Source organism: Chanos chanos, chromosome 10, assembly GCF_902362185.1.
Source record: "Chanos chanos chromosome 10, fChaCha1.1, whole genome shotgun sequence".
NCBI lineage: Eukaryota > Metazoa > Chordata > Actinopteri > Gonorynchiformes > Chanidae > Chanos > Chanos chanos.
In genome coordinates, this window is record NC_044504.1 from 15,968,275 (window position 1) to 15,977,351 (window position 9,077).

At 41.3% G+C, this 9,077-nt stretch overlaps 1 protein-coding gene across 1 annotated transcript; it reads right to left on the bottom strand.

Annotated features, from left to right (window-relative positions):
• Positions 1-600: 600 nt before the first annotated feature.
• plk4 (polo-like kinase 4 (Drosophila)) lies at positions 601-8,135 on the bottom strand. The gene is made up of 16 exons (XM_030787093.1): positions 8,106-8,135; positions 7,086-7,181; positions 6,838-6,933; positions 6,468-6,582; positions 5,247-6,225; positions 4,864-4,949; positions 4,226-4,572; positions 3,738-3,842; positions 3,419-3,521; positions 2,883-3,032; positions 2,394-2,527; positions 2,152-2,246; positions 1,741-1,867; positions 1,352-1,492; positions 889-995; positions 601-700 (listed from the first exon to the last, which is right to left on the bottom strand). The coding sequence occupies exons 1-16, from the start codon at positions 8,133-8,135 to the stop codon at positions 601-603; spliced, it is 2,811 nt and encodes a 936-aa protein (XP_030642953.1).
• Positions 8,136-9,077: the final 942 nt, after the last annotated feature.

A 9,077-nucleotide genomic window follows, 5' to 3' on the forward strand; every position in this document is an offset into this window, starting at 1 on the left:
CCACACAAACACAGGGAGAACCTGCAAACTCCACACAGAAAGGACCTGGGACGGAACATTCGACTGTAGGATCTTCTTGCTGTGAGGCAGCCGTGCGAACCACTGAGCCACCATGCAAATGGTCATGACAGTACAGAAATAACTCAAACTTTCATACTACCCAGTAATTGCCCCTTGAATGCTATGAGCCAGAAACAGTATTAAAACAGAGAAACGACAAAATTTCACTGACACCAGACAAGATATATCAATGCATCTGCAGATGTTTATTACTTACATATTTATACATCTGACAGTTAAATGGTTACAACAATATGGTAAAAAAAAAATTTTAAACAATACCCAAATGCAATAGATGACAAAAACAAAAAAACATACTGTACAACAAAAATATACATAATTTTCACCATTTTTTTAACAATCTGTACACTTAAAAAAAACCAAAAAACTTATTTACAAACATTTAATGCATTTAGTGATTTACATAAGGTAAGGCAAACTGGAAGTGCTAACAGGGAAAGATCTGTTGTCATTTGAATACTATGCTGTAATCTTGTGTCTTCCCAGGTCATATTTGTTTGCTGGAGCTTTTTGGTCTCTTTAGCGCCGTCCTGTGGGACTGGCCAAAAGCCCAAGGATGGAGGAGAGGCACTGGAGCTTCTCCTTAACGAGCTCAGGCAACTTCTCATTCTCCTTATACCTAAGATCATGCAAGAGCAGTGAGTATTCATGTCCCCTTTTGCCTTTTTGTACTTTAGACAAGAAAAAACAAATAATAACATGTGCATGATTTCTAATTTCATGATTAGTCAAATATGGAACGATATCTCTCCAATGTTAGCTCTCAAAGGTCAGGTTAGTTTTAAAACCCTTTTACAACCAGATTACCTGGTGGTGCGGCCCTCAGGAGAAGTGAAGGTGATACAGGAGACTCCAGCTTGGACAACCAACTGGGACCCATCATTAAACTGAACCCACACCTCTCCACTGGTCAACTGAAAGGACACAAAATCATCATCATTAGACTAAAAAGAACATTAAAACACACAGTTGTACACACACTCAGTAGGAACAGCTTCTCTACAAACAATAAAACCTTTTGTTTCTCCTAAATCGTAAAAAGCACATATTAAAGTGCATGAAAAGAATCATTCTTTCCTTTTTTTGAAAGGTGACATGCCAGTCTAGCACTCTGAACTGCAGAAATGTCTGAATTAAATGTATAATTTGAGATGTTACACAGCTTAAAATATTTTCTCTTGGTTTTATGGTTTTCTGATTTATGCTCTAATATTCTTTTCATTACAGTCTGAAAGTGAAAGCAGAGGAACAGAAGGTTGTAAAGGAATACCTGAGAGGCCCAGCCAATATTGGGTACAAAAATGGACTTGAGCACTTTTCCCATGTTAGCTGCACTGTCTTTATTTAATGGTGGGGAGCAGCCTTTGGCCACACTGGCTGTGGTGAAGTCAGACCCGTTGTAAGAAATCATCTAAGATTCAAATATGAGCAAAAACATATTAATGTTACAGGCAGAAGTATACACTTGCTAAAATGAACCTAATAAGTTTATACACTACAGTATGTTATGGAATTTATCTGTGGCAGAATTCATTGTGGGCTCATTCCTATTAACGGTTTGCTTTGCTCTTTTAGTTCAGAGCGTTAAAACACGACACAGTAAAAGAAAATCAACAGACAGGACATCCTGACTGGTCGGCTGTGGTGTCGTTCACTCACAGAGGGGGTGATATGCGGCTGCTGCGGGGGACTCAGGCAAACCTGCTCCACCTCAGCAGGGGCTGAAGGAGCACTGCCACACCCAGGCTGAGGCAATGGAAATGGGGAGGCAGGAGTGGTAGGCTTCCTACAGGACAAACACGAAAAACAGCAAAGAGAAGGGAAAGAGGACAAACATGAGCCTGAGGTGTAAAGCCAAGAGCCTTCACTCTCTACCAAAAAGTTTTGCATCAGAAATGTAATAGGAATTACAATGTGCATAAACTGTCATTTTCTAAATTAAACCATGCTGTAATATCAAATTGTCACCTTGGTCAACTGTTTCAAATTCTCAGTAAATTGTAAAAACAGAAAACCTCCCCTTATGTTCAAAATGAGGCAATAAATTATAGTTCTCTCAACATGTCCTACCTGCCGATGGTGATGGGGAAGAACGAGGTGTTTTTGCCGCTACGCTGTTCCTCAGCTGTGATGGCCGCCTCCAGAGACAGACACATCCTGTGACCCTACATAAAAACATGTAAAAATACAAAACATACATTCTCATGACAATGTCTTTTCGTATCAGACTCTTCCCTGTCATGACTGAAAAAAAAAGGCAAACAAACATGAGCAGTCAAGAGTGTTTTTGCCCTGTGAATTCTGAGGGTTACCTCATCAGAGAGCTCCATGTAAAGCCTGCACTCAGGACTCAGTCCGTTCAGCCCCACGTCCCCCTTCACTGTGTAAGACTTGCCGCTCTTCTCCACAACACGAACCTGCTCCGCAGTTTTATGGGTTTTTGCACCTAAAGAGGAAAGCCATATCTCAATACTGCATTTACATAAGAAATGCTGTCGCTTGTCAACAGCCCCCCCCCCCCCCCTCCAGGAAAAGTGTTCTTTTTTTTTTTTTTTAAACAGACATCTTGTGCTAAGATCTTATATACTATGTGTGAACACACATTGTTCTTCATAGTAGAAAATGAAAGAATATGTTAGCAAATTCCAGAATTAACTGTGTTTATTTTCTGAGAGACTATCAGTTGAGTGTAGCTACAGACAACAGGACTGCACCAAAGAGGATGTATTAGTAGAATGTCCTGGTGTATTAAACACATGTATCAGTGAAGATTACTGCAAGTAGAGAGATGTGGCACTAACCGTCATAAAAACACACTTCCACGTCTGCGTTAGGGGAGTTTTCCATCAGCATACACTTGGCAAACTTTGTGTACAAGGTGACTTTGGGAGTTTTTGACTTCACCAACTGGACAAACTTAGTGGCATACTGATACTTTTTCCAGTACTTTTCTGTAGAGAATCAAAGAATTTTAACAAAGTAAGTGAAGGCCCAGCTTAGCCTGTTACTTCACAGATAAGGGGTCAAATGTGTAAATTTCTTTGGAGCAACAGAGCTAAACTAGGACATCAATCACAGTTATGATGAATAGAAGTGCACAGAGCTAGGAAAGTGGCCCCTTGATAAGCTCCTTTATTCTCAGAAATTTGACATATATGTGCCCAAGAAAGATCAGCAGAAATGTCAAAGCAGAAATCAAGAGATTTATATCTATATTCCCAAATATGACCACAATATAAGCTGTCACTCCTCTACCATCCATCACACAGTCTTTGAATAGCTCTTTATAATGTCATCACAGCAGTATCCCCCTCCTATCCAGGTTAAGCGATAGTACCTGGTAGATCCTCATAGCTGTATATGAAAATGTCCTCTGGAGGAGTGGGTGGATGGTCCAGCACAGGGAAACCTTTCCCCTCATTCGGCTGATATACTGTCACCTTCATACGTGCAATACAAGAATCCAGTCAATTCAGTGCAACAATGAACAGATCAATAAAGAAATGTCTTCATACTGTTAAGCACTTGTTTTAGTCAGGAGTTAGAACCAGAGAGAGTGATGTGCCCTTGTTTGCTGAGTTTGCAAGAATTTTTAGTTGTGAAGTATATTCTGCAAGTAAATTTGCTCAGACATCACAGGTTAATTTTTCACGCACCGTTGTACCATCACTGGATATCCTGAGGACCTCTTTGACTCTCTCCTGCGCTCCCTGACCCTTAAGCAGCTCCATGCACACCACCCCTGTGTCCAGGATGCTGACCTGAGGAGGAGGAGAACACATAGGTTATAGACCATGAGATTACACAGCTGTACACTGTTAAGCCCAGCTATAAATGGTCTTGGCCATGAATGAGTTCAAAGTGTCATATATCTTTAATAATTATAAACAGCAGCACCAGTCTTTGCAATCTTTGGAAACTTTACTATGGTTCTGGGGAAAACTGCACTGCTTTGTCAGCAGGAGGCGCTGCCGTGCGTCAAGAGATTTAGAAGAAGAAAACCTTACTGTGGATGACTGCAAAGTACACAGACTGAAATAAAAGTGACTTATCTGTACCATCCTAAAACTTACTGCACATTGACTAGGAAGCAAGGCAAGCGTGAGTTTATGAGATTGAAAAAAAAAAGAAAAGATTTGCTCACCACAGCGTTTTTGGTTTTCTGTCTGATTGGCTTGAGCCGTGTGGCACAGAGAGGTGGCAGAAGATTCCTGAGGCTTCTCTTCTCTTTCTCTGGGTTGGTTGTGCTCTGTGTGTCTAAGACACAATGGGCCGGTACAAAGTGGCCTGTGCCAGTGCCCTCCTCCCTGCATGTCCCTGAGTAGCTCTTTGAGGAGGGGTGGCCATACTTATGTTGGGCACGATGGGAACTGAGTCCCCTTTGAGTCTGTATGTCGCTGCAGGAGGTCTGGACTTCGGCTACATCTCGACCAGAGTGGAAACTGCCGCTGCTGCTGTGTGTGCTGATGTCAGTAGACTTCTTCAAAAGCCCTAAAAGAGAGAGAGAGGCATCAGATTGGGCTTGGAAAATTCCATTTAGAATTGAGGTAACATGATTTTGCTCTGTGAGGATTAACTATAAGCTACATGCTTTTTGGCCTATTGGATAGTAATATATAAAAAAAAATTACTGCAGATTTCCAGCGGTAAAATGATATACTACAATTCCCAAATTCCTCATACAGAATATTGACTTTGTGTGTAAAGGGCTATTATTTTTAATCATTATGGAGTTTTAAGTATAGTTTTATCCAAGATATAAAGGGAGATACAATAAAGTACCTTCTGAATTAAACCATGGTTGTGTCTCTGACTCTGCCATCTGTAGCCTCATGGGGTGAACTGGCCCAGGGAAGGAAGATCCAGAGCTGAATGTGTGCATGTGTGTGTGAGAGAGAGAAAGAAAGAGAGAGAGAGAGAGAGAGAGAGAGACAGAGAAAGAGATATTTAACTCTGTCAGACAACATTTGAATATACAGTTACAGCAGTCACAGTAACAAGGTATATCTAAGGTATAATACTGCCATATGCAACAAGTTGAATAAGAAGTGTAATGTTAGGCAGGGTAACGGAATGTTTTTTTTTTTTTAACTTTCACCTAGTGCTAAGATGTCCTATTTAACACATTTCCAGATGGCCATATCCAACCTAAAACATCATCTTACTTTGCAGGCTGTTTGACAGGTGGTGAGGGGAGACGTCCGTGTTCAGCATAACCATGGGACATGTCTCTGTAACTGGGTGCCAGTGGAAACGTTGCTTTCACGGATCCTGAAAGCAGCTCCTCCGAGTGGCACCTCTCCAGGTCAGCGTCAGGTCTGCCATGGACAAGAGGAGCACCGGATCGGTCTGAGGAGTGCGCTCGTCTCAGGTAACGGGAATGGGGCCTCCCATCGGCACCCAGAGGTGGCCTCCCGTCACGCTCCCTCGAGGAGCGGTCTTGGGGATGCTGCTGCCACTCATCTATCTCTTTATGGCTGGAGTTTGTTGGATGTCGTGGCTGACCGGGGACAGGCACCATCCGATTGGGTAGAGGTTGTCCAATAACATGTCTGGCTTTCCTCTGGAGCCTACTGGTGCTATTGTTAGTGCCATTGGAAGCTGTGGATATAGTCGCAATACCACTGTCCATTGATCCACTGTCACTGACCCCACTGTCTTTACTTGCAGTGGTTCCGGTCTGAGTCATAAAGGGGTGGTCCAACACTGCTGACAGGCTGGGCCTGAGGGCGGGGCTCTTCTGCAGCAACTGATGAATCAGATCCTGCGCCTCCACAGATACATGCATAGGCATCTGGTACTCACCCAGCACAACCTTGCTGAGGGTGTTTTTTACAGTGTCTGTGTCAAAGGGGGGTCTGCCTGTCAGGAAGGCATAGAACATACAGCCCAGGGACCACACGTCAGACTCTAGTCCATGAGCGCTACGCGTGGCCACTTCGGGAGAAATGTAATTGGGAGTGCCACACATGGTAAAGTGTTTTTCGCTGGGGAGTCTGAGTTGTGTGGCCAGGCCAAAGTCGGCAATCTTTATGTTCATGGTGCTGGTGAGCAGCAGGTTGGACAAGGTGAGATCCCGGTGCATAATTCCATGAGTGTGCAGGTAGAGCATGCCTTTTACGATCTGATGCATGAAGTGCCTCACTGTTGTGACATAAAAACAGAAAAGGATGCACTCAAAAAACATACAAACAAATGGAGTGACTAAATAATAATAATGATGAATTTGTTATGCAATATAGAAGCAATTATTAATTCATTTGAAGGTAGAGAGAAAATAAACATCAGTCAGTGTTAACTGATGTGTTCCCATTGCAGCAATATCGTAATCTATGACTTTCTTTAGAATATGAGACTAGAGAGCTGAGTACACAAGCTGGACTCACCCTCTTCCTCTGAGAAAGGTTTCTTTCTTTCTTTCAGATAGCGACTCATCTCTCCATTGTGGCACATCTCCAGGACCAGGTATACATAGTTGCTGTCTTCAAAGTAATTGTACAGCTAATACACAATGGACAAAAAGAAGTGGTGAGATGACAAAGATGTTAGAAGACAATTAGATCATTTTCATTTCCAGGTCTAACTCTTCTATGATGGAATACATTAAGTAGCATTAGACTTTTTCCGGCTGATAACACTCAGTGATGCATAATAATATTGTATGCACAATAAACAGTTTCAGTGGTACTGACTGCATTGCCACAGCCAAGTCTGTTGAAATCTGTGGGTGCTTCTGAGGATAGATGCAATATTTACCTCCAAAATTGAAGGGTGTTTCAACCTACACTGGATCTCCACTTCATTAATTACACGTTGGACCATGCCAGCCTTGTGCATAGCCTTCTTGTCAATCTGCCAGCAGGTACACAACATATTTTAACTTAAACCAGATAGTTCTTCTCCTTCAATGACTTATGACTACACAACAATCTGCCCTTCAGCGAACAGGGGTTATGCTCCATATCATTTAATAAACCACATAGAATACCAGAAGCTACACTTACCGTTTTGATCGCTACTTCCAACCCTGTATTCACAGACTTTGCCCGGTAAACGCAAGCAAAAGACCCCTTACCGAGTAATGTGAGAACTTTAAAGTCCTGAAAATGAAGAATAAAGTGATGTTTATTTCCGCATGTCATTGGTTTACCATTAAATGATCTACAAAGCGAAATACTCAGGTGAACGCTTAGTGATATTGCAAGCACTCCTCAAGCCAGCTCCCCCATAACCTATGTCTGTTTGCCCCCCTACCTCGATTTTAAGATCCTGGGCTGTCGCTAAGATTTTTTCGTCTTTTGGACATTTCCCTTTAATTGCTAAGTTTTGTAGTAAGTACTGAAATACATCAAACATTTTCCTAAAATCAGACCAGAGAACTGTCAAGGTAACGCATAAGAAAGGGTAAAGATGGCAAGAGGTCTTTTGACTTCTTTGTTTGTAGCGTCCCTGGTTACGCACACCTGACAGTGACATTTGGTTAACCGACATAAAGCAAGCGATTCTCCCGCTTTCGTCCCGCTAATTTAGTGTAACATGACTCCACCGTATGTCTCCAAGAAACAGAAGCTCGACACATGATTAAATTGGATGACTGCTGACCATTTAGTCTACACTGGGCGAATGCAAAACTGAAACGGACCGTATTCACTTAGAGATAACACGACATAAACAACGGCCTGGAGGATGTAAAGAGAAAAAACGAGGGTAGTGTTGTTTCTTTGATTGCTGATTCAATGTGTGATATTCTATTTCCACATCAGATATTTAACGAGCAAGTAAACTAACAACAGTTGCAGAATCAGTATTCATAAAGACGCATGGGCGTATGTGCGGCGGTCTACATAATTCACTTTGGTAAGCTAGTCACAAGATCGCTTAGATATGCTAACAATCTACTAATATGTTTGTGTAAAACTTATCAATAATATTATAAAACCAACCAAACAAACAAGCTCAACTTCGTGTACTCAAAATGTGCAAGGGACCTAACACTGCGCTAGCCATTATTAAAGTTAGCTTACCTCAATTTTATCTCCGATTGAGGCAGTCATCTTCCTTTAAGGGCTTGTAAATTAAAGTGAGCATCAATTAAACGACAGTTACTTGTTATCTTTTCAAAACCACACCAGACAGGCGGTATTAAACATTTAAAAATACATTTAAACGTTCTATTTTTATTCCCCTCCAAAACATTTGCCTTTCCTCCATTTTGAAAATATGCGCCCGTTAGATTCATGGTGACGTCACCAAACGTCACATGGTGATCGACCAATACACAGCAGTAAATTTGGAGATTGGATAAGGAAGTCATGTTAGCGACCTCTTAAAGGGATAATGCAGTCGGCCTATACATTTTATTTGAATCTTAAATGTTCAACAGTAATTATGGCGAAATGTATATACTGGTAAATTCGTAAAAGATATTAGTGGGATATTAGATTCCACTATTTCTAACTTAACCTAAATAATGGTTTATTAGACATTTATATCCTGTAAGACACGGAGATGCGCCATGGTAACAAACAAGCAAATAAATAAGGCGGGGGGGTGAGGGGGGTCCTGAACGTTTGTGTCGTTTATGGACAGCATGTTTGAAGATAAAAAAATATCTGTGGATAAGATGGCCAAGTATAATGATTTACTGACCTAACACTAAGTCATATGCCATACATCTCTTAACAAACCAACCATGTGAAAGGCATGATGAGGGAAAATGCAACCTTAAGGTTTAAAGGGAAAAAAAACGTGAACATTAAGAAATGAGAGAATAGGTGTAATCCTGTTTCAGAATATTTCCAGATAACCTTAACACTACCTACACTAAACAAATACATATAGGCCAGGCTACATTAGAGGACCGATAAAATCATATTTGCACCACCAAACAAGGTTTGTTTCAAATGCAACCCTACAATCTGTTTTTGGTTGGTTAGAGTTTGGTACAGTGCAACCTGCATGGTAGTCATTAAACCAACAATGAAAGACCATAAAAT